This window comes from Trachypithecus francoisi, unplaced genomic scaffold, assembly GCF_009764315.1.
Source record: "Trachypithecus francoisi isolate TF-2019V2 unplaced genomic scaffold, Tfra_2.0 Lachesis_group5, whole genome shotgun sequence".
NCBI classification, from domain to species: Eukaryota; Metazoa; Chordata; class Mammalia; order Primates; family Cercopithecidae; genus Trachypithecus; species Trachypithecus francoisi.
The window spans coordinates 93,313,727-93,338,616 of NW_022681470.1; the positions used below are offsets into that span (position 1 = coordinate 93,313,727).

At 51.5% G+C, this 24,890-nt stretch overlaps 1 protein-coding gene and 1 long non-coding RNA gene across 13 annotated transcripts in view; one reads left to right on the top strand and one right to left on the bottom strand.

Moving 5' to 3' along the window:
- SEMA4A (semaphorin 4A) overlaps positions 1-23,317 on the bottom strand; it is a 35,615-nt gene extending 12,298 nt beyond the window's left edge. Inside the window, exons 1-11 of one of the 12 annotated variants that reach the window (XM_033195539.1) lie at positions 23,121-23,316; positions 13,941-14,108; positions 12,071-12,231; positions 10,218-10,280; positions 9,864-9,962; positions 9,526-9,648; positions 8,202-8,349; positions 7,783-7,899; positions 7,313-7,437; positions 6,898-7,070; positions 5,321-5,471 (exon numbers count right to left, since the gene is read on the bottom strand). In XM_033195539.1, the coding sequence (XP_033051430.1) occupies positions 5,321-5,471; positions 6,898-7,070; positions 7,313-7,437; positions 7,783-7,899; positions 8,202-8,349; positions 9,526-9,648; positions 9,864-9,962; positions 10,218-10,280; positions 12,071-12,231; positions 13,941-14,079 (1,299 nt within the window). In that variant the 5' untranslated portion in view covers positions 14,080-14,108; positions 23,121-23,316. Of the gene's footprint in view, positions 1-5,320; positions 5,472-6,897; positions 7,071-7,312; positions 7,438-7,782; positions 7,900-8,201; positions 8,350-9,525; positions 9,649-9,863; positions 9,963-10,217; positions 10,281-12,070; positions 12,232-13,940; positions 14,109-14,884; positions 15,119-15,172; positions 15,374-19,836; positions 19,953-23,120 lie in introns of those variants that run through there. The other 11 variants (XM_033195540.1, XM_033195542.1, XM_033195536.1 and 8 more) reach the window with 11 other exon arrangements.
- Positions 13,229-17,469, top strand: LOC117074275. The gene is made up of 3 exons (XR_004433539.1): positions 13,229-13,413; positions 16,192-16,292; positions 17,425-17,469. It is a non-coding gene; the product is annotated as an uncharacterized LOC117074275 (long non-coding RNA).
- Positions 23,318-24,890: the final 1,573 nt, after the last annotated feature.

Sequence of the window (24,890 nt, forward strand, 5' to 3'; positions counted from 1 at the left end):
GGGGTGCAGCCTCGACCTCCGAGGCTCAAGTGATCCTCCTACCTCACCTTTCCAAGTAGCTAGGACTACAGGCGCATGGCACAACACACAGCTAATTTTTTTTTTTTTTTTTTTGAGACGGAGTCTCGCTCTATTGCCCAGGCTGGAGTGCAGTGGCCGGATCTCAGCTCACTGCAAGCTCCACCTCCCGGGTTTACGCCATTCTCCTGCCTCAGCCTCCCGAGTAGCTGGGACTACAGGCGCCCGCCACCTCACCCGGCTAGTTTTTTGTATTTTTTTTAGTAGAGACGGGGTTTCACCGTGTTAGCCAGGATGGTCTCCATCTCCTGACCTCGTGATCCGCCCGTCTCGGCCTCTCAAAGTACTGGGATTACAGGCTTGAGCCACCGCGCCCAGCCCACACAGCTAATTTTAAAATATTTTGTAGAGATGGGGGTCTCACTATATTGCCCAGGCTGCTCTCAAATTCCTGGGCTCAAACAATCCTCCCACCTCAGCCTCCCAAAATGTTGGGATTGCAGGCTTGAGCCACTGTACCTGGTCTTAAATTTCTTTTAATCTATACAATCCCAGGTGAGGCATGGTGGCTCACACCTGTAATCCCAACACTTTGAAAGGCCAAGGTGGGAGGATTGCTTGAACCCATGAGTTTGAGACCCTGCCTCCACAAAATATTAAAAAATTAACTGGGTGTGGTGGTGGGTGCTTGTAGTTCCAGTTACTCAGGAGGCTGAGGTAGGAGGATCACTTGAGCCCAGGAGGTCAAGACTGTTTGGCAGAAAATAAAAATCTTTTTTCTTCTTCTTTTTTTCTCTTTCTTTCTTTCTTTCTTTCTTTCTTTCTTTCTTTCTTTCTTTCTTTCTTTCTTTCTCCCCCTCTCTCTCTCTTTCTTTCTTTTTCTTTCTGTCTTTCCCTCCTTCCTTCCTTCCTTCCTTCCTTCCTTCCTTCCTTCCTCCCTCCCTCCTTCTCTCTCTCTCTCTTTCTTTCTTTCTCCCCCTCTCTCTCTCTTTCTTTCTTTCTTTTATGAGATGGAGTCTCCTTCTGTCGCCCAGGCTGGAGCGCAGTGGCACAATCTCAGCTCACTGCAACCTTGGCCTCCTTGGTTCAAGCAATTCTTCTGCCTCAGCCTCCTGAGTAGCTGGGACTATAGGTGCGCCACCATGCCTGGCTAATTTTTGTATTTTTAGTAGAGACGGGGTTTCACCATGTTAATCAGGCTGGTCTTGAGCTCCTCACCTCAGGTGATCCACCTGTCTCAGCCTCCCAAAGTGCTGAGATTACAGGTGTGAGCCACTGCACCTGGCCTTCTTTCTTTTTTCTTTCACTGTCTCTGAACACAGAAATGAAAAACCTGACAGAAAGATTGGAAGACAAAGTTGAGACACTCTTCCAGAAAAATAGAACACAACCAAAGACCTGGACAGTAGGAAAGCTCAAAAAAAGTGAGAAGACTAGTCTAGGAGGTCCAGAAAAAAGCGAGAAAACACTCCATTGGAATGTAAGCCCCATGAGGGAAGGGACTTTCATGTGTTTTGCTCACTTCTATATTCCCTGCCCAGAATAGTCGCATGTGTCCTCAAAAAATATTTGTTGAATGAAAGGAAGATAGGGCCGGGCACAGGGGGTCACGCCTGGAATCCCAGCACTTTAGGAGGCCAAAGTGGGTGTATTGCTTGAGCTCAAGAGTTCAAGACCAGCCTGGGCAACATGGTGAAACCCAGTTTCTACTAAAAATACCAAAAAAAGGCCGGGCACTGTGGTTTACGCCTGTAATCCCGGCACTTTGGGAAGCCAAGGCAGGCAAACCACCTGAGGTCAGGAGTTCGAGACCAGCCTGGGCAACATGGTGAAACCCTGTCTCTACTAAAAATACAAAAATTAACTGGGCATGGTAGAGGGCACCTGTAGTCCCAGCTAATCGGGAGGCTGAGGCAGGAGAAGCGCTTGAACCCAGGAGGCGGAGGTTGTAGCGAGCCAAGATAGAGCCACTACACTGAAGCCTGGGGGACACAGCAAGACTCCATCTCAAAATAAATAAATAAATAAATAAATTAGTCGGACATGGTGGCGTGAAACTGTAGTCCCAGCTACTCAGGAGGCTGAGGTGTGAGAATCACTTGAACCCAGGAGGTGGAGGTTGCAGTGAGACAAGATCGCACCACTGCACTCCTGCCTGGGTGACAGTGAGACTCCATCTAAAAAAAAAAAAAAGAAGAAGAAGAAGAAGATAGGAAGATATAGTTCAAGAAAACTCAGAACTGAAAGAACTAAGAGTACTAATTTCCAGGCTGAAGTGGCCCAGTGAGCACCCAGCACAATAAATGAGTAGTGTTACATCAAAGCACAACACCATGAAATTTCAGAATACCAGGACAAAGAAAAAGCACTACAAGATTCCAGTGAGGGCAGTGAGGGCAGTGAGGGCAGTGAGGCACGCTGCCTATAGGGTAGCCCTGCTCCACGAATATCAGTATTTAAAAAAAAAAAAAAAGAAGAAGAAGAAGAAGATAGGAAGATATAGTTCAAGAAAACTCAGAACTGAAAGAACTAAGAGTACTAATTCCAGGCTGAAGTGGCCCAGTGAGCACCCAGCACAATAAATGAGTAGTGTTACATCAAAGCACAACACCATGAAATTTCAGAATACCAGGACAAAGAAAAAGCACTACAAGATTCCAGTGAGGGCAGTGAGGGCAGTGAGGGCAGTGAGGCACGCTGCCTATAGGGTAGCCCTGCTCCACGAATATCAGTATTTAAAAAAAAAAAAAGATTTCGGTGAAATAAAACAAGGTTACATTCAGAGTGCTAGGGATCAGAATAACTTTGGACTTCTCAACAGCACCACTGGAAGCTAGAAGATAATAAAGCAAGGCCTTCAAAGTTTGAAGGAAATGTGTTTCTATTCTAGAATGACGTATACCTAGCCGAACTATCAAATAGGAAAGTAGAATACATTTTCAGACACTCAAGATCTTAAAATGTTTTACCTGCCATGTATCCTTTTCCAGGAATCTACAAAGGATAACCTCCACCAAAATGAGACAGTTGAAAAGAAAAAAAAAAAAAAAGAGGAAGCCATGGGACGCAAGGAACACGAGATGTGTCACAGGAAAGAGGCAAAGGGGAATCCCCAGGCTGATGAGGAAGGGGGATTCCAGGATGGCATCTGTGCTCCGGGAGTAGAGGGCACTAGTCCAGACTGGAGCAGACAGGAAGGCTCTCCAGGAAGATAAAACTGTTAGAAAAGCTAATAGGTCTGTCTTCAGAAGAGATTCAGATAATTTAGGAAGAGCTTGGGGTTGAATTAAAGATAAGAGCTTCGACCAGGCACAGTGCCTCATGCCTGTAATCCTAGCACTTTGGGAGGTTGAGGTAGGAGGATCACCTGAGGTCAGGAGTTAGAGACCAGTCTGGCCAACATGGTGAAACCCCATCTCTACTAAAATTACAAAAATTAGCTGGGTGAGGTGGCGAACACCTGTAGTCCCAGCTACTCGGGAGGCTAAGGCAGGAGAATCACTTGAACCCAGGAGGTGGAGGTTGCAGTGAGCCGAGATCGCGCCATTGCACTCCAGCTTGGGTGACAGAGTGAGACACTGTTTCAAAAAAAATAATAAAAATAAAGAGCTTAGAAAACAAAGCAAGCAGAAAAGTCAAGATAATTACTAGCCCCAGGGAAAACAAAACTATGCAAAAAGGAAAAGTAATCATGGCTTACTACCTGGCTCGGCTGTGAATAAGAAGAGTCATAATATAAATAGTGATCTAACCAAAATTACCAGAAAACTACATTAGGAGATTGGGGGTGGGTGCAGTTACTGTATGTTGGACCAAGTCAGTTTTGTTCGGAGAGGGTTAGAAAGCCAATTTGCATTGTTTGCTGATTTCTGTGACGTATACTTTCACCATGGCTAATTTCAAGCTACCAATGTAATATCACTGAACACAAATTTGGAAAAAAATGTGCAAAAACAGTTCTTGCTAGCTGCTGCAAGCCAGCTCTAGCACACCACTGGGTAGAGATGAGGGTTGGGGAACATAGTTAAATTCTCACCTTTTACAATGGGAATTCAACAGATACTGTCAGAAACTGAAACATCAAGAAGTAGCAATAAAAGCATGTTATTTAGAGATTTTGAGATAAATTTGAAAAGAATCAGCTAAAAGAGCTGAAAATGTTTGGGGAGAGGTGAAGGATGGGAAATAGGACTGCTTTTTGTAGTTAAACCTATAGATCAATTTGATTTTAGATCTGATTCTTCAAATAACGTACATATATATAATAGCGCTGATTTTTTTCTCTTTTGTAGAAATGGGTTCCCCCCAATATTGTCCAGGCTGTGATTTTTTTTTTTTTTTTTCATTTAAAAACTTTTTTAGAGACAGCATCTCACTCTGGTCACCCAGGCTGGAGTACATTCTCATGATCACAGCTCACTGGAGCCTTGAACTCCCAGGCTCAAGTGATCCTCCTACCTCAGCCTCTTGAGTAGTTGACTACAGGCACATGCCACCATGCCCAGCTAATTTTTTTTTGGTAGAGACAGAGTCTTACAATGTTGCCCAGGCTGGTCTCAAACTCCTAGCCTCAAATGAACCTCTCATCTCAGTCTCCCAAATGGCTGGGATTACAGGCATAAGCCACCATGCCCGGCCTCTGATTTTTTTTTGTTTGTTTGTTTGTTTGTTTTTGAGACTGAGTCTCACTCTATCACCCAGGCTGGAGTGCAGTGGCGCAATCTTGGCTCACTGCAACCTCCACCTCCCAGGTTCAAGCGATTCTCCTACCTCAGCCTCCCAATAGCTGAAATTACAGTCACGCACCACCATGCCCGGCTAATTTTTGTATTTTTAGTAGAGATGAGGTTTCACCACGTTGGCCAGGCTGGTCTTGAACTCCTGACCTCAAGTGATCCACCTGCCTTGGCCTCCCAAAGTGCTGGGATTACAGGAATGAGCCACCACGCCCAGCCTGGTCTCTGATTTTTTTAAAAAGTTAAATAATAAAGGCAGGTGGCAATGCCCGAGACAGTCCTTGGCACACAGCCCATGTTCCCTTGTTTCCATAGTGATATACCCAGATATTTGGTGTACACTTAGCCTTGGTGAAGGGAGATGGCTCTGGCAACTCCTCTGTGTATAAGAGGGTGCTAGGCACATGTGAAATGTAGGCAGCTGTACCAGATGTATGTCTGAGCAGACAAGATTGGTGGGGTGGAGAGCACTAACATTTATTGGGCCTTTACTATGCCACGATAGGTGCTTTTCCACGCACATCATGTGTGTGTAGACTGTGCTCAGTGTGGGAGGTAGTACTCACACTGCCCGGCCGGGGGTTGGTCTCAGGGCCCCTATAAGTAGTCCAGCGTGAAGTTTCTTTGTTCAACTCTTTGTATTTCCCCTTAAAGACGTGTTCAATGTCCAAGAGAGAAAAGGCACAAACTGCAGAGCTCCTGGTCCCGCCAATCTGCCTGGAGACAGCCAGAGGGAACATTGTCTGTGATCTCTGCCGCACCAGGCAGCTCTCTCTCCAGCCCTGGCCCACCCTCAGTGATAAAGCCCAGGAGGCAAGAGTGTGGAGAGCTGGGCCAGCCTCCAGCTACCACTCCTTCCCCTCACTGTGTTGATAAGGGCCAAGGGAGCCCCATGGAATTCCCTGACTCTGGCCCAGGGCCTGGCTCTAGGCCCATCTTGGGATATGAAGTCTGATTATCCTTAATGAGAATTAATTGGGGCTCAGGCCCTGGGGTGGTCCCTGCCTGTCCCGCCTAGACTGGGCTGCACCCATTGGAGGGACAGTGTAACCATCTCTAGCCTGGCTCCACACAAAGCCCTCTTCCTTTCAGTCTCATGGATCCGTGGTCCTCAGAGAACCGACCAGTGCCTGACTACCAGACTGTTTTTATTCCTTCAGCCCTGATCTGTGGAGACAGGAGGTCTGTTTCTCTTGCTCTCTTGAAGCTGACTATTGTATACATCAGGCTCTCAGTTCTGGATCCTGTGGATACCAGACCCCACTTACCCCAAATACCTTTGGTACCTGACACATTTTTAGCAGGTACCTAAACACTATGGGGCCAGACCATGGCTCAGGGACCTTGGACAAATCGGTTAACCTTTCTCAACCTTCAAGCAATTACTTTATTTTTATTTATATTTTCTGAGATGGAGTCTCGCTGTGTTGCCAGGCTGGAGTGTAGTGGTGTGATCTCCACTCACTGCAACCTCCGCCTCCCAGGTTCATGGGATTCTCCTGCCCCAGGCTCAGGAGTAGCTGGGACTACAGGCATGCGCCACTACACTCATCTAATTTTTGCATTTTTAGTAGAGACGAGGTTTCACCATGTTGGCCAGGATGGTCTTGATCTCTCAACCTCGTGATCTGCCCGCCTCGGCCTCCCAAACTGCTGGGATTACAGGCATGAGCCACCGCGCCCGGCCGACTTTATCTTATGATACCCATGGTGTTTCCCTGTTTGCCCTGGCCACTAGGAAGTGCAGAGCTAAATTTGTGGCTGGCATCCAGGGACTATACTACATCTTATGACAAGCATTTGTAATGTGTTGGCCTTATCCCTGGCTTCTCATACTCTCCTTTTATTCTCATTTCTTTATCTATTTTATTGATTTTAATATTTGCCTTTTGCAAAATGCTTCCTATCCCTTTTGGAACTAAGCAGAATATAAACTAATTAGAACCTCTCTGAGCCTTATTTTTCCCATCTACAAAAAGGGCATGAGTCAAATTCCTCAGAGGTGGTGACGATTTAATGCCTTCCTCTGTGAAAGTGCTGAATAGGTGCTGGCTCATGTCAATTCCTGCCTCCGCCCACGAGCCGGGGCCTCACTGGAGTCAAGTCCCGTGTCCAGTCCCCACGGTCCGGCCCTGCTGCTCACCACTGGGAGGTGAAGACTGCGTAGATGTGGGGAGCTGTGGGAGAATCGGCGGGCAGCAGAACCGCGTGGCGGATGACGTTGAAGGGCAGCTGCCCCGGCTGGGTGCAGAGCAGCTGGGCCTTCAGGAAGGTGGTCCACTTCCTCTGCAGCAGTTTTTCGCCGCCCACGTCATTCTGGGGGTACAGGGAGAGTGAGGGGGCGCCCCCAGCCACGCGTGTCCCCGACCCACCAACCCTGTGTGTCCTCCCCGCCCCCCCCAGCCCCGTGTGCCCCACCCCGCCCTCCCCAGCACCGCTGGTCCCCCTCCCCTCCCCTCCCCTCCGCTCTCCTTGGGGACCCACCACTTAGTCCCGCCCCTGCCATCTCCCTATTGGTAATCCTCCAGTTAGCCCCGCCCCCCGCCCCGGCCGCCGACCTTGCAGACTCGAGCCACCCGGGATGTGTGGAGCCTCTCAAAGAAGTCAAACTCGCTGGCTGTCTCCTCGAAGAAGAAGTAGACGACCTGGGTCGAAGGGATGGCTGCCACGAAGGAGGCGTCCGCTGCGGGGGAGGGGCAGATGGGCTTAGGGACTGAACCCCTGGATGCCCTGGGTTTGCCTGAGTGAAAACCCGTGGGTTGGCCCTGGGGGCCAGGACACAGGCTTCTTCGGGTCCCACAGCTTGTCGAGGGGCAGCCATGTGGGGAGGGGATGACTGGTGCTTCTTTAATGTGTTTACATTAAGACGAAAGCTTCAAGATGACCGGAGCTTTGTCGTCTTCTCTGCCATATACCCCCTGCGCCTAACAGTAATGGACACATTGTACCTTCCACAAATGAGAGTTGAGTGAATTAGCAAGGTCACCGGGACTCAGGAAAGGGGGGCCAGGGGGGGTCAGGTCCTTACGATGCAGCCAGCGGAGGAAGTTGTCGGTCTTGAGGACAGGCTGGGATCCCAGTGTGCGCATCAGGATGGGCTCACTGCCCAGGAAGTTGTTCATGGTACCAGAATAGAGCATCCCATCTAGGGTGGGGGAGAGGAGAAGAGAGAACTGATGGCGTGGACGGCTCCTCTGCCCTCCACAGACCTGCCTCTGACCGGGACTGGCATCCATACCAGTCTTGGGGGCCCTGCATCAGTTCTGCACCTTCCTAGGGAGCCCCAAAGCCCAGCTTCCCCTCCTCACCAAGCACCCCTCTTAGCTTCCTCTCTCCACGGGAAATGGCCATCCTGTGTGGCCCTCCGTGTTTGGACACTTTTCTAGCCTTTCTATGGCTACTCCCTCACATACCTAGCTGAACCACTTGCCAAGTAGAATCACTTACTGATCCTGGTAGGTGACTGTGTTTTCCATTTCCACACCTTGGGTCCTACCCTTTTCTCCCTGGAACACCTTCCCTGCCATCTGTCTACATCTTCAAGGTCCTGTGGAAAAGCCGAAGGCCATCTCCTCCAGGAAGCCAGGTGGGAAGTCTGTAATAGTTGGTGTCCAGTAGTGCATTGAAACATGGTTTCTCTCTCTCTCTCTTTTTTTTTTTTTTTTTCAAGACAGGGTCTTGCTCACATCTACGCTGGAGTGCAGTGGTGCCATCACAACTCACCGCAGCATTGACCTTCTCAAGCGATCCTCCCACCTCAGCCTCCCAAGTAGCTGGGATCACAGGCACTTGTCCGGCTAATTTTGTTGTTGTTGTTTTGTTTTTTTAGTAGACACGAAGTCTCACTATACTATTGCCCAAGTTGGTCTCAAACTCCTTGGCTCAAGTGATCCACCCGCCTCAGCCTCCTGAAGTGCTGAGATTTCAGGTGTGAGCCACCACACCCGGTCTGATTTCTTGTTTATAACTCCTATACTACCCAGCACAGTGTCCAGTACACCAGAGGAAGTGTTCACACGATTGTTGAACAGTGGCTTAGTCTCAGGCCTCCTCTCTACCCAATACCCTTTCCGGACCCTCGTGCCTCTGTGTCTCTCCACATCCATCTTTTTCTACCACTTTTTGTGACAATTTCAGCAGGAGCTGGTGACTGGGGTGCTTAATTCTCCCTCTGATCTTGTGCTCTGAGGCTTCTGGCTTCCCTTTCTCTTTCCTCTGCCTGTTTTGTTTTGTTTTGTTTTGAGACAGTCTTGCTTTGTTGCCCAGGCTGGAGGGCAGTGGTGTGATCTTGGCTCACTGCAACCTCCACCTCCCGGGTTCAAGCAATTCTTGTGACTCAGCCGCCTGAGTAGCTGAGACCACAGGTGCGCCCTACTATGACTGGCTAATTTTTGTATTTTTAGTAGAGATGAGGTTTCACCATGTTGACCAGGCTGGTCTCGAACTCCTGGGGTCACGTGATCCAGCCACCTCAGCCTCCCAGACTGCTAGGATTACAGGTGTGAGGCACTAAGGTCTGTTTTTTGTTTGTGTGTGTGTGTGTGTGTGTGTGTGTGTGTGTGTTTGAGACGATCTCCCTGTGTTGTCCAGGCTAGACTCAAACCCCTAAGCTCAAGGGTCCTTCCACCTCAGCTTCCAAATAACTGGGACCATACGCATGCATCACTACACCCAGCTTTCCCTGCCTTTCGGAAAACTCTGTACTTTTCATATTTCACAGTGTGACTAGAGAAAGCAGATGTTGGGATGAAGTGGGAAACCTGATACTTACCCACCAAGACAGCTGTATGCTTGTGAGCGGGGTCAAAGGGGCTTTGGCCTTTTCCCTCCATGACCTTGTCCTCCAAGATGGGCAACAGGTGTGAGTCTTGAAGTTCCTAAATGGGGAGAGAGGCTGGGGGGCCAGAACGCCAAGGTCTCACATCTGGGAAATGAGGGGCTTGAGGAAGGAAGGGAAAGTGACATAGAGAGAAATTGGTCTGGGGCCAGGAAGTTCGTGAGGGTCCTGCATCTGGAAGGCCAGAGTTTTCCAGAGCTACAGGGGAATGCCGGGGGTAGATGTGAGAAGGAATGCTCGGGGACCTGAGCGCTGGGCACCAGAGAACTCACAATGAAGGTACAAGCAGGGCTGAAGGCGAAGGTGCCGCAGGTGTAGAGATGGGTGACGTTGTAAGAAACCAGGACACGGATGAAGTTGAAACACTGTGTCTGAGGGAGACAGAGAATTTAGGTCTCCAGGCCATTTACCTCAACTTCCTGGACCCCCAGAGCCTACCCCCTCACTGAGGAGAAAGGCTGGGTAATGCTGGGGCAGTCCCTGTACCTCTCTGTAGAACATAATCCAGGAGATAACCATGCAAACAAGCACCCTCCACTGCCGCCCAACCTGAGGTCATCCAGGGATGGTCTAGGGATGCCAGGGCTCTATACCCACTCTACCCCCACTCCCCCACCTCCACTTACCTCATTGCTCTTCTTCTTAAAGGCACATTCACTCTTTTTTCTGTCACTGGCTGGCCACGGTATCTGAAAGTGGGGAGTTGGGAGGGCGAGATGAAAAGAAATGAGGTCTTCAGTTCTCGCTGTGACCTGTTTCCCTTCTCTGATGTGAAATCAACAGCAGGCATGGTGCTTAGTGACATGCCGATGGGCAGTAATAGCATCAGTTTGTGACCATGGCTATTACTTGAATAATACTGATATCAGACATAGCTCCGTAGTTGAACACAGCCTAAGGAATCAGACAGACCCAAGTTTAAATCTAGACTTGGCTATTTCCTGACTGAGAGATCTTGGTCAATTTCATAGGCTACTGGCAGATACAACCAGGTGGCATATACAAAACACCTAACACGAAGAATGGTATATATGGCAGCAGTTGTCAAACCGCACATTTCCTGGGGAAATTGTTTAAAATGTTTGTTCCTGGGTCACGCCTTAGAGAATCTGCATTTTTAACCAGCATCTCGTATGTGCAGGTGGTCAGCAGACTACACATCAGGATACACGAACCACAGAGGTGATTGCTATATTGCTAGTGCCTTCTCTCCCTTTCTTCCTTCCTTCCTCACATTGTTCCCAGTAATAGGGTGACTAAGACAGAAGCAGCTGGGCACGGTGGCTCACGCCTATAATCCCAGCACTTTGAAAGGCTGAGGCGGACGGATCACCTGAGGTTGGGAGTTCGAGACCAGCCTGACCAACATGGTGAAATCCCGTCTCTTTAGCCAGGCCTAGTGGCGGGCGCATGTAATCCCAGCTACTCAGGAGGCTGAGGCAGAATTACTTGAACCCGGGAGGCGGAGGTTGCAGTGAGCTGAGATCATGCCATTGCACTCCAGCCTGGACAACAGAGTGAGACCCCATCTCAAAAAAAAAAAAAAAAAAAAGGCCGGGCGCCGTGGCTCACACCTGTAATCCCAGCACTTTGGGAGGCTGAGGCAGGCGGATCACGAGGTCAGGAGATCGAGACCATCCTGGCAAACACGGTGAACCCCCATCTCTACTGAAAATACAAAAAGAAAATTAGCCAGGCGTGGTGGCAGGCACCTGTAGTCCCAGCTTCTAGGGAGGCTGAGACAGGAGAATGGCGTTAACCCGGGAGGTGGCGGAGCTTGCAGTGAGCAGAGATCGCGCCACTGCACTCCAGCCTGGGTGACAAAGCAAGGCTCCATCTCAAAAAAAAAAAAAAAAAAAAAGACACAGAAGCATCAGTGATCTCTACTAGTGGGTAGATATCAAATTGTTGACATAATTTGAGTCAGTGTTTATCTCATATGTCAATGATTTCCATATCAGCCATTTTTGCAGTTAATATTATTCAATCACTATTCACAATACCAATGAAGAGTGAAGTCACAGCCCAGGCATGGTGGCTCATGCCTGTAATCCCAACACTTTGGGAGGCTGAGGCAGGCGGATTACCTGAGGTCAGGAGTTCGAGACCAGCCTGGCCAACATGGTAAAATCCCATCTCTATTAAAATTAGCCTGGCATGGTGGTGTATGCCTGTAGTCCCAGCTACTTGGGAGACTGAGGCAGAAGAATTGCTTGAACCCGGGAGGTGGAGGTTGCAGTGAGCCAAGATCGTGCCACTGTACTCCAGCCTGGGCAACGGAGCAAGACTCCATCTCAAAAAAAAAGTGAGGCCACAACATTTCCTGTCTGTTATATTGTCATGATATACATATAAAGAGAACTGCTGATTACAGATAGCAGCAACTGAGCTGTTCCTCATGCACAGGCGGCCAAGCCCAGGGCAGCTGCTGGCCCCCTTCTCACTCCCAGCCCACACTCTTTATCCCTGGACTCTTTACCATGTTCTTTAGCCTGGGCACCCCTGGGTCCTGGATATCCAAGGCCAGGATGGCTTCTCGGGCCCCCACATAGAGAGTCTTCCCATTACCACTCAGCAGCAGAGTGTCAAAATCCTGGAGGCCCTTCTGGTGGAAGAAGCTGAGTGCCCTACGTCCATCCCCTGTTGGAGGTAGTAAGAAGGAGAGAGTGATGAGGACTTGGTGGGCAGCTGACTCCTGAGATAAAAGTGGGGGAAGGGGAAGGGTTGCCTGAGTGTGCGCCCCAGGCCTTGGCAGCTAGACCCACTCTCCTCCACCAGCAGGTCTCCCCTTCACCCCATCCTGCCGTCAGCCACAAGAGCTTTGTGTGTTGAGCCCACAGTAGAGAGAAGAGGCAGCCAGAGACAGAGTAATGGGGACAGGAAATAAAGTGAGGCACAATGGATGCTCTTCCAGGCCTGGGACGGGAGGGCTACCGTGGGGGAGGATGCCTTGGTCCTCACTAGGACGGGGAGCAGCAGGCAGACAGACAAACAGGAAAGTGTTGGCAGCCACAAGCAGCAAAGCTACATGCAGACAGGAGGGTGTGTGTCAGAGGGTCCCTCTCGCCACCCACCCCCCCTACAACCACCCCTGCTTTCTTCCTCTTCTGTTAAAGGAAATTCCCACCAGCAGAGTCACCATGAACAGAGAGGAAGCATTTTTCTTCAAAGATCCGTGTGGGCATGGCTGGATGTCCCCTGGGCAAAGATGGTGAGCCAGGTGTGGGAGGCTCACCTAGGTCCTCTCCATGACCTTGGCATTGTGGGGTGGGTGGGGGTGTATGTTCCTGTCCCACTGGCACATCAGCGAGGAGGAAGGAGCTCCTCAGATCCTCTCTCATTAGCACTTGCACTGTTGCATTAGTTAGAAAGCTGACTAGCTAATTGATACGTTTGTAGGCTCAGGGAATCTTACGCAGGACAGAGGGGAGGAGTTGGGGAATATGGTGCAGCTGCGGGCTGGAAGGGCTGGCCTCAGGGAGGAGCATCTCCCGGAGGCCAGGCCTCCCCCAGAGCTGCATAAATCCCTTGGTTACTGAACAAATCACCCTGTATTGATGGTCTGCTTGCTCATGTGCTTCCCCCTTTGTGACTGTGAACACCTTGAGGGCAGGGGCTGAGGCTTATTCATGTTTGTACGCCCTGCATCCAACACAGAGGAGGTCTCTGCATCAGTGGGCAATATACGTTTCCTTTACTGATTGCCCCAGGAAAATGCTAAAGACACAGCCACGCCCAGTCACCTACAACTCCTACAGTGTCTACATCCTTTCCTGAGTCTTCTCCCTGGAGGTGAGGGGACCAGCAGCCTCCACAGTCTCAGTAAGAAACCAGTCAAGCTGTGCTTGCGTGTGGGTTCCAGGGCTCATTCTCCGATCAACCATCCCACAGTCCTGGACATGGTATGGTCCAGCATGATCTATGTGGTTGGCCTGGGCCTGGCGTGCCCTGGTTCACCGGGTCGACACGTGGTCTTCTAGCATGGGCCTCGATTTTGGGGTACTTGGGAGTGTGAAGCAATTAGGAGTTTGAGGTGCCCAGCTTGGTGACAGTGATATTTAAGGAAGGAAAGAAAAATTAACAATTTTGGAGAACTGGAAGAAGCAGTGCCCGTGGCCCTGTGGCCCCCGTTTCCCTCAATCTGCTCTCTAGTGGCTTTTCTTTCCATTTGGACTTCTATTTCTGGCTGTGTCTCTTTCTCCGAAACCCTCTGTTTCTCCCTGGCATCTCTTTCTGTGTCCCCGTTTCTCCATGTCCATTTCCCCACTCTCCTCTGTTCCTCTCTCCTTCCTCCACCCACCTCCAGCTCTCTATTGCCATCCCCACACTTGCTGCCATCATACACTTACCTGCATAGTATCTGACCCTGGGCATGGGCCCCTGCCCACCTCCCCCCGCGGTCGTCGTCGGCAGCAGCAGCTGGAGCAGTTGGAAGAGGAAAAGGCCCAGGAGGCTCCAGGGGTCCAGGCCCAGGGCTGGGAGGGCCATGCTCAGCCACAGACTGTCACCAGGGAGCTCTGGGGAAACAGGCACCCGGGCACTTTCTGGGTGAGCAGTTCTTACCACATCCCCCCTGGGGACCAATAGGAGAGCCCCAGGCAGCAGAAGCGTGTGTATTGGTTGGGGGATGGGGGACATTAGGGCAGGGAAGGTTCCCTATCTAGAAGGGCCCTAAGACAGTCTCACTTTCATCATCCTTCCAAGCCTCAGCCTGTCACCTCACTGTCTGTCCCCTGTGGGTGTCCCCTATCCTTCTTCTTCTGCCGTCTTCTCACCAACAGCTCTGGTCTGCCTTTTCTTGCCTTATTCTCAGGACATCTTTCCTGCCTTTCCTCCTTTGCCTTCCCTCTTCTCATAGCCCAAGCCCAAACCGTTGCCTGGCTCTGGGCAGGGGACATTTTGGGGAGCAGGTTCCTGCACCCAAAATATAAATTCCTCAGACCTTACTCTCCTGTCACTTTCAGATCTGTTGACACCTGTGCCTCATACTCAGCTCTGACCCAGGTGGGCAGACCTTTGAGTCTGTCTGCTCTAACCTCGTCCCCAGCCCCAGCTGGGCTCAGGGTCTTTGAGGCTCAGTCCTGCCTGGCCTGATTCTTCCAGGGAGGCAATGAGGGTCCATCCCGCCAGGTTGGCTAGAAGCATTTCCTGGGGAGCTGCCTGGGCAGGGGTGGCTGGCCGGCTCCCAACCTCTGCAGCTCCCCGGCCCCCTTATTTCTTGCTCCTGTGTCTGCCTCCCTGGGCCTCTACATAATCTTTCCCAAGACCACCCACCCCAAGCCACCCATCTCACCTCACATACCCTTGAACCAGCCACAGTGGGAAACTCGGTATCTGGATTCTAGGGTGGGGGCGCCATTCAGGAGAAAGAAGAAGGGGGGTTCCCAGGCCCCAGAAGCAGGGGACAGAAGGCTCAGCCTGGCTGGAATGGGAGTGCGGCCCTCCAGGTGCCCATCATGCCAAAGCCAGAACTGGGAGCTCTGGGCCAGGGAAACCGGAATTTCCACCTCTCGAGTTGTGACAGATCCTGGCTTGGGTGGAAGTTGGTGGTTTGGGAGGGAATAAAAAGAGGTTCACCCACCTCACAAGAGACACACCTCTCTCTCCCTCCTCTCGCTCAGTCCAACCAGAAAGTTTAAGAGGCCCTTCTAGGTCATTTCAGCGATTCCCCTGTCTCTCCATCATGTCACAGCCAGTCTAACCAGCCTAGCAGTGGTTTCTCCTCTTGCTCAAGATTTCCCGTATAGGGGACATGACATATTCCTCTTTTCACTTGCCCACAAAGTGGGGTCTCTCCACTCCTACCTACTGGGAAGTCCCTGCAGTGGTCTAACCTTTAAACCTCCCACTGTCGGCTGGGCCATAATCTTTTTTAAAAAATGAAAGAATTGCTGGGCGTGGTGGCTCAAGCCTGTAATCCCAGCACTTTGGGAGGCCGAGACGGGCGGATCACAAGGTCAGGAGATCGAGACCATCCTGGGTAACATGGTGAAACCCCGTCTCTACTAAAAAATACAAAAAACTAGCCGGGCGAGGTGGCGGGTGCCTGTAGTCCCAGCTACTCGGGAGGCTGAGGCAGGAGAATGGCGTAAACCTGGGAGGCGGAGCTTGCAGTTAGCTGAGATCCGGCCACTGTACTCCAGCCTGGGCAACAGAGCAAGACTCTGTTTCAAAAAAAAAAAAAAGAAAGAAAGAAAGAATTGTATTAGGCTCTTATCTGTGATTTTGCTGAGGAAGTCCCTCTTGTAGTCTAATCTCCATCACTCTTTGACATCAGCCCAATAGGAAGCCCAAAAATCAGGCCAGTAGGAAGCCCAGAACATTTCTCATCTGAACTCATGCTCACTGGACCACACTTTGGAGGCACCCAACCCCCAAAGATGGCTGCTTACCCCTCCTCAAAGGCTCCAGGGGGAGCCTCATAACGCAGGGTTAATGAGGCATCCAGCGGCAAGAACTCCATGGCCTACAAAGTGGGTAGGTTCCTGCCCACTCAACACGGTCAGCTGACTGCAGGTTAAAGAGCACAGACATCCCAGGGCTAATCCAACTCTAATAAATAATCCACTTCCATCTGACATGCACATTCCTCCCTGACAGGAAGTCCTTCCTGCGGTGTAACTTCCATCCCTCCTGCTACAGCCCCAGCCAACATGGGGGATGTTACAGCTCAGGCTACTCCTTATAATTCATCGTCTGAGGTACTCAGCCTTCTTTCGTCTCTCTCAATTTCCCCAGGGGTTGGTCTCAGACGTATCCCGCCTAATAATCGTTTCTGTCAAGACTTGCCTAGGACTCCCCCAGACTCTCCCAGAGGCTGTTTTCCAGGTCCCTTCCAGCTTCTTAGAATCAAGAGAAACTCCCATTTATCCAGACCCTACCTTCTGTGTCTCCCCAACCCCCAGCTCAGATTTGGGAAGCCGGTCTTCCCCTGGGCCTCTCTGCTTAAACAGATTGGCTTATTTGGGTCACTGGGAGGAGTTCTGATACTGGGAGGTTGGGGGAGTTCCAGCCCCACACTTCCAGCCTGATGTCCTATTCCCGCCTTTCTGGAAGTGAAAGACTCCATGCCCTGCCCCCAGTTCTTCCTCCAGACATCCAGAATTCTCCCAACTGCAGACGTCCTCTTCCCCAGCCCCTCTAGCCAATATGAATACTTCACACTATCAGGCTTTAGTCCTCCCAATAATTTCAGCAGCTAGGTACGGACATAATCCCATTTTACAGATAAAGAAGAGAGGTTACACAGCTAGAAGCCAAGTTGAATTCAGATCTGCCTCATTCAATAGCAAATCTCTTAGCTATAAAGACTCTACAGAGTCCTAGTCCTTTAGTCTTCCTTCCTGCCCCAGTCCACAGTTCTGAGCCACTTGGATAGAGAAGGCAAGCGTGGGCTGGGAGGGTAGTGAGCTTTGCCTACTCTACGTTAAGAAACAAGATCTCCGCCGGGCACAGTGGCTCAAGCCTGTAATCCCAGCACTTTGGGAGGCCGAGACGGGCGGATCACGAGGTCAGGAGATCGAGACCATCCTGGCTAACACGGTGAAACCTCGTCTCTCCTAAAAAATACAAAAAACTAGCCAGGCGAGGTGGCGGGCGCCTGTAGTCCCAGCTACTCGGGAGGCTGAGGCAGGAGAATGGCGTGAACCCGGGAGGCGGAGCTTGCAGTGAGCCGAGACCACGCCACTGCACTCCAGCCTGGGTGACAAAGCGAGACTTCGTCTTAAAAAAAAAAAAAAAAAGAAAGAAACAAGATCTCTGGGGTGATTTCTGAGGACTTTCAACAGGTCAACACCAGAGCATTAAACCAAGCGTGGGCTTTTTTTTTTTTAGACAAAGTCTTGCTCTGTCGTCGCCAAGGCTGGGGTGTAATGGTGCGATCTCGACTCCCTGCAACTTCCGCCTCCCGGGTTCAAGCCATTCTCCTGCCTCAGCCTCCCAGGCAGCTGAGACTACAGGCATGTACCACCAAGCCTGGCTAATTTTTTTTTTTTGTATTTTTAGTAGAGATAGGGTTTCATCATGCTGGCCAGACTGGTCTCAAACTCTTGACCTCAAGTGATTTGCCTGACTCGGCCTCCCAAAGTGCTGGAATTACAGGCGTGAGCCACTGTGCCCCGCCCCAAGCATGGCCCTTAGGAGCGTGCTTATTTGGGTCAATAAAGCGTTTCAGAGGTAACAGAAACCTCCTTGAAGGAAGGCTGTGAGGTACCACCCCCTGCCTCTAGCAAGAGCCTCCTGGTCAAAAAGAGCCCAATGGGAAGGGCACCCTGCCCCCAGCAGTGCACCCCTCACACCAAAGTCTCTGGAGTCAGACCCCAAGCCCCACTGCCATCTCCCTTGCTTCAACTGGCAGGGCCCCAGCCAGTGCTGGCTTCACCGGCACGAGACCTGTGCAGCCACACAGGGCCCTGTGCTCAGAAGGGCCACGCTTGGATTAATGCTCTGCTGTTGCTTTGTTCAAAGTCCTTATAATACTTAAACAAGGGGTTCTACATTTTTTTTTTTTTTTTTTTGAGATGGAGTCTCGCTTTGTCGCCCAGGCTGGAGTGCAGTGGTGCGATCTCGGCTCACTGCAAGCTCCGGGTTCACGCCATTCTCCTGCCTCAGCCTCCGAGTAGCTGGGACTACAGGCACACACTACCACGCCCGGCTAATTTTTTGTATTTTTAGTAGAGACGGGGTTTCACCGTGTTAGCCAGGATGGTCTCGATCTCCTGACCTCGTGATCCGCCTGCCTCTGCCTCCCAAAGTGCTGGGATTACAGACGTGAGCCACCGTGCCCGGCCGGGGTTCTACATTTTTATTTTGCACTGGGCCCCGCAAATTACATAGCAGGTCCTGCACACAGCATCAAAGAAGCTCAGGGCTGACAGGGTACTCAGACATATCCTCCTGACAACCGTGCAAATGAGGAAACCAAGGCCAAGGAGAAGTATCTTGGCTGGGGATGGTTTCAGGCAGCAGGTCAGGTGAGGTGGCAGTGGGAAGGGGTCAGATGTTCAGGGATCCGCCCACAGGGGCTGTGCCATTTTCATAGCTCTAATCTGGGGGTTCCCCCAGCCCATTTCTCCACAAGTCCTGGAGCCCAGCCTTGGGTCCTGCCATGACAGCAACACTGAGTGCACCCTCTGCCCTGCCACAGTCCAGCTCCTCCCCTGCAACCCCTACACAGCATCTGATGGTAGCCCCTTCCTGCCAGGTTCTATTGTGCAGAGGAAAGGTCTAGATGTGGAGGTGGGAGGGGAGATGGAGAGGCTGCTTCCCGCCCCTACTCCAGGCTACCTCTGAGCTTCAGCCAGCCCCAGGCACTCAGTCTCTTCTGAGCCCCTGCAGAGCATGGATGCTTCACTAAAGGAGCAGCTCCTGGAGCCAGGAGAGAAGCCACTCCTGGCTTCACCAGAGATCTGGCAGGTCCAGTTTCCCCCACCTCCTTCTCCCTTTCAGCTTCAGGGGCAGTCCACAGAAGAGCCCAGTCCTGGGGAGCTTTGCTTCCTGGCTTCCCTGACTTAGCTCCACCTGCCCTGGCCCTTATCTGCCCTCTTGTTAGGATCACAAGCAAGTCAAGTCAGCTTATATGTATTGAGTGCCTAGCGTGTGTAGGCACTAGGGACGTCCCCAAACCTCTACGCCCCCTGTGTCCCTCCACCTTTTCCCATCCCCACTGTCTCCCAGCCTTTTTGCCACTCACCAGCTCAGTCCCTCCTAACCCCTTACCCAGAGCTTCCCAGGTCCCCTCCTCCAGTCTGACTAGCTCTGGAAGGCTGCGCTGAGTATCACACACAATGGCCCGACCCCTCTGTCTGCCCCCTTCTTAGGGCAGAGCGAGCACCAGACAATGGCCCCGCCCTCTCCCTTCAGAACTGTCAGCTCTCCCGCTCCCTTACCTGGAGCTTGGGGATGCCGCTGCGTTTCCCTCCCTCTGGAATGCCAGGCTTTCCGGTCTCCCAGTGCCTCAGCCCCTGCCACACCCCCACCCCCGTCCTCAACCCCATCCCGCCTCACTGGTCCTCAGTCACCATGGCGACCGCATCTCTAAGTGGGAGGGACTAGAATCTCCCCATATTCTTCCTCCTCCTACCCGTGTCCCACTGCGCCCCACCTTCTGTGGCTCCTGGATTCGCACGTGTGGAGGAGGAGGGGCTCCAGATGCAGGAGGAGGTGAAAAGGGGGTACAGTAGCTTCCAGTCCCTGCTCAGCTCCCTTGCCCACCTTCAGCAGGCACCACAGTGCACATGTCCCCACCTGGGTTCAGGGGATCAGCCGGGGGCCAATTCCTCTTTACAGCCAGTTCCTCTGGGTTTCCCTCTACCCTGGGAACTGTGTATATGCCAGGGTGACACAACTGGACTGCAGCCCGGCCCCATGCAAACTCAGTTTGCCAATGAGGACACAAATGAGCCCACAAATATCTATGCAAATATGCAAATAAGCCAAGGGACAGACTCTGTCAAGAACCCCAAGGAGCCCTCACCTATTCACAGTATCCTGACTTCTGAGGGAGGGGGTCCACTGCCAGGTTCAGGTTCTGCCTCTCCTTCCTAAGCTGCCTGAGAAGAAGGTGGCTCCCCCAGAAGCCTTCTCTGGCTAACATCCTCTGAGACGTATTAAGAGGGAAAGGTTGTGCTGTAGAGGGCAGACTTCAGAAAGGACTTTCCAAGGGTCTAGACTAGATGGGCATAGGGAAAGAAAACTGAATTGGATTCTTTCCCATTCAGGGAGGAGCACAGGCAGGCAGCGGTTTGTATGGAGCCTTTCTGGGAGCCAAGCCTGTGCCCTCTCCCAGCCCTGATCCTAAACAGCCTTGTTACTAGAGCTCCCGTCTATCTCCACTGGGCCCTAACTTCGTTGGTAAAATGAGGAGTTGAAAAAGCCCCTTCAGGCCGGGCGCAGTGGCTCAAGCCTGTAATCCCAGCACTTTGGGAGGCTGAGGCGAGCGGATCACCTGAGGTTGTGAGTTCAAGACCGCCTGACCAACATGGAGAAACCACATCTCTACTAAAAATACAGAATTAGCCGGGCATGGTGGCGCATGCCTGCAATCCCAGCTACTCGGGAGGCTGAGGCAGGAGAATCACTTGAGCCCGGGAGATGGAGGTTGCAGTGACCTGAGATCATGCCATTGCACTCCAGCCTGGGCCACAAGAGCAAAACTCCATCTCAAAAAAGACAAAGCCCCTTCCAGGCTGGCCTCTGTCTCAGCTGGCAGGGGACTAGAAAAGGCACCATGAGTCTGGGATGAAGGGCCCTGGATCCCAGGCCTGGTTGCCTGTAGCCTGCTGTGTGATGCTGGGCAGAGCACCTCCCTGCCTCACTTCCATAAAATAATGGCTTTTCAGCCTGCCTGGGAGCAGCATGGCTCCGCCAGACTTCATAGTATTTTTAAGAGGAAGGAAATGAGTGTGCCGGTGTCGGCCCTGGGTAGAGGGTTTCATGACCAAGACTGGTTCCCCTTTAGATCTGAGTTGGGGTGGTGGTTGAGCATTTGCTTTGGGGTGAGGCAAGGAGGGCATGGCATGTGCTGAAAGCAGAAGTGGACCCTGAGCGAGTCCACCATGTCCCCACTGATTCCTGACACTCCACTCTCATTGCCCCTCTGCATCTCAGCTGTGACGACTCAGAGAAGGCCTGCTTGTTCAGGCTTCTCTCCCCTGGGACTGGGACACATACTATGAGATTAAAATGGGGGGGAGTAGAGGACCCTGAACTAGTATGATAACAGGAAGGAAGTGGGTGAACTGCAGGAAGCCCTCACACCCCCATTGGACATCCCTGGGTCCCTGCCCCTATTTTCTTCCCTTTTAGGGGAGTTGGGCCCAGTCTCTGTGGCAGAGAAGGAAGGAGCTACATTTCTGAAATAACCCAAGGGAATGGGGGAGCCTACAGATCCCACCTGGCTCCACTTCAATCCAGGTCACACGGCCAGACTTCAGGGGCCTCCCCTGGCCTTGCCATATGAGAGTCAAAACTTCCAAAAAAGAGCTAAATGGTCTTGATGAGAGAGGAGGGACAGAGTCCAGGGTGGTGGCCATAGCCACAGTTAGAAACTCGCTGGAGTGAGCTGGACACCCAGGCCTCCTGTTTGCAGTTCTGTGGGGTGAAGAGGGAAAGAGAGCCTTTCCACAAGCTTATCTCCATTTCTCCTGCTGCAGCACACATAATTCTATTTCCTCTGGTTTGTCTAGCTTCAATTTCCCCATGTGTGGGAAGGTGGGATGTTGGGACCTTGTGTCTTTGATTGCAGGGGGGCAAGGAGTGGCTGATGGAATTTAGAAAATGAAGGCCTTGGGGAAATGAGCTGGGGGAGTGGAGGGAGGAGACCCAGACATCCTGTTCCTTAGGATATGCCCCTCAAGATCCCTGAGGCTGCCCCTCCCCCAGTCGAGGCCAGAGGACCACCCCCTGTGTTGTCCATTGGACGTTCCATGTCCATAGTCCCAGAGTTCTGGCATCCCGCCCCTCCCTCTTACCCCAGGGACCACAGTCCCCCTTCCCCACCATTTTTAAGCCTTACCCCCAGCCCAGAAGAGGAGACCCTAACCCAGGCGTCCAAGACTTCCAGCAGAGTCTGCACCGGACAGGGGGTGGAGCAGGACCAGGCATGGCAGGGAGGGGGTGGGGGCCCTGCCAGCCCCCTCCAGTGCCCCAGTTCCCAGGCAGCTCTTAAAGGGACCAAGGAGAATTAGCCAGGGGCAGCTTAAGGGGGTGAGTATAGAGGAAAGTAGGTGGTGGGGAGAGGACTGGACTTGCCAGGGGCAGGAGAGCCAGAGCGCGGACCACCTGACACCTTCCCTACTCCCCTGGAAGACCCCAGGGTCCTCTGCCTCACTTTTCCCTCATCCCATGAGACCCCCATGCTGGCCACCCAGCTTCTGACTCCACCTCCTCAGATCCTGCCCCCTGTTCCCCTTGGGCTCTTGCCCACTTCCTCCCCTCCCCCATATGCGTGCCACCTCAGTCTCCGGTGAGAGCTGCCAGCTGGCACCAACTGGTACTAGGCACGGAGAATCAGCCCAAGAAGTGGAAGGGCCTGAGGCCTGGTCCCAAAAGGCGGGGGGAGGCCAGGACCCCAGAGTCAGTCAGGGGGTGTAGGAGGCACCTTCCCTTCCAGTTGCCTCTCTAAGTCTTGTTTTCTCTGCCCCTCTGGGCACAGAGCAATGGGGGCACTGAGGCTCTGAGGAGAACCCTGGCTCACCCGCTCCCTCGGCTTCCTGATGGGCTGTCAGGATTGTGACATAGAAAAGGAAAACGACTTAGTTACGCCAGGAGGGGCTGGGGCAGCTGAGAGAAACCCACGGCAGAAGAGAGGGACAAAGAAAATGGAAACAGAAGATAGCAGACAGACAAATAGTAGAAAGCCTCAATTCTCATATCAGCCCTCTACTCACAACCCTCCCTGGCTTCCCAGGGCACTGCAATTAATTTCAAACTCCCCTCAGGGTACTGTAGGCCCCTCCCAACCCTTTAGTGTGGGAGGGCTTTTCCCCAGGCAGCCTGGACTCTGCCTTTTTCTGAGTTTCTGTTCCTACCTTATCTCCCACCTGGAAGATGTACTCTTCCAGGATAGTAGTTCTCATTTCCACTTGATGAAACTCTTCTTGTTCTTTCATGCCAAAACAACCCTTTCCTCTGCAAAGCCCCCCTGGTCCTCCCACAGTATTCTGAGTTGCCACGGTATTTTCTAAGAATCAGGAGTCTTGGGTGACTTGGGGTAAACCTCGTCTCTCACTGGGTCTCAGCCGCCTTAATTAAAATGGGAATGGTAATAACCTGCCCACTAGTGGTTAAAGTGAAAATTAGTTCCACTCTTTGGGATGACACTTGGCAATAGGTCTCAGGTTCTGCAAAAGTGGTCACATAGCTGGGCATGGTGGTGGCACGTGCCTGCAGTCCCAGCTACTCAGGAAGCTGCCAGGAACCCAAGGCTGCTGTGAGCTATGATACTATGATCAAGCCTTTGAAGAGCCACCGTACTCCAGCCTGGACAACATGGTGAGACCTTGTCTGAAAAAAAAAAAAAAAGTCCTCACACTGAGCGACTCAATTTCTAAGTCTATGCATCTACTTTAAATACTTATAAAGCACCTACAATATAGTCAGGCACTGCAGGTACTGGGAACTTAGCATGAAAAAAACAATGAAAGACCTGCTCCTCAGGTGTATGTATTTTGGTGGAAGACACAAATACACAAATGTAATGTATGTTCAATAGTGTTAAATGTCCCGGAGAAAAATAAACAAGAAAGGGTGGCTGGGAAGTGGTAAAACTTGGGATGAGGAAGATGCTACTCTTTCATAAAATTTGGTCGGGGCTGGGCGTGGTAGTGTAATCCCAGCACTTTGGGAGGTCAAGGCGGGTGGATCACGTGAGGCCAGGAGTTCAAGACCAGCCTGGTCAACATGGTGAAACCCTGTCTCTACTAAAAATACAAAAATAAGCTGAGCATGGCAGCACATGCCTATAATCCCAGCTACTCAGGAGGCTGAGGCACGAGAATCGCTTGAACCTGGGAGGCGGAGGTTGCAGTGAGCCAGATTGCATAACCCTCTCCATCCTGGGTGACACAGCGAGATTCCACCTCAAAAAAAAAAAAAAAAAAGGAAAGAAAGAAAAAATTGGTATGGGGGCTGGGCATGGTGGCTTATGCTTGTTACCCTAGCAGTTTGGGAGGCTGAGGCAGGAGGATTGTTTAAATCCTGGGAGGTCAAGGCTTCAGTGAGCCATGATCACACCACTGCACTCAGCCTGGGTGACAGAGTGAGACCCTACCTCAAAAAGTAAAATAAAATATATAATATAATTCGGTCAGGGAAGGCTTTACTGGACACTGACATTTGAATAGAGATCTGAAGAAAGAGTGAAAACAAGGCATGCAGATACCTGATGAGAAAAATGGTCCAGGCAGAGAGAACCATTAGTTCAGAGGTCCTGAGGCAGATGTGTACGTGGCGTATTCTAGGAATATCTAGGCAGCCACGGTAGCTCCAGTGGGGTGAGAACAAGGGAGAATAGTGACAGATGAGGTGGGAAGGGTCATCACGCACGGCTTTGTATGCCGTTGTGAGGACTTTGGCTTTACCATTTTCGTGCTTTGGGAAGACTCTGAGGGTTCTGAGCAGAGGAGTGACCAAACTGTTAAAGGATCCCTCTGCTGCTGTGTGGAGAATAAACTGTACAGAGCAAAGGCAAGAGACTAGTTATAAAACTAATGCCATAATCCAGACAACAGGTGATGGTGGTGGCGGCGGCAGTGATGAGAATGGCCTGAATTCCATTGTATTTTATTTTATTTTGTATT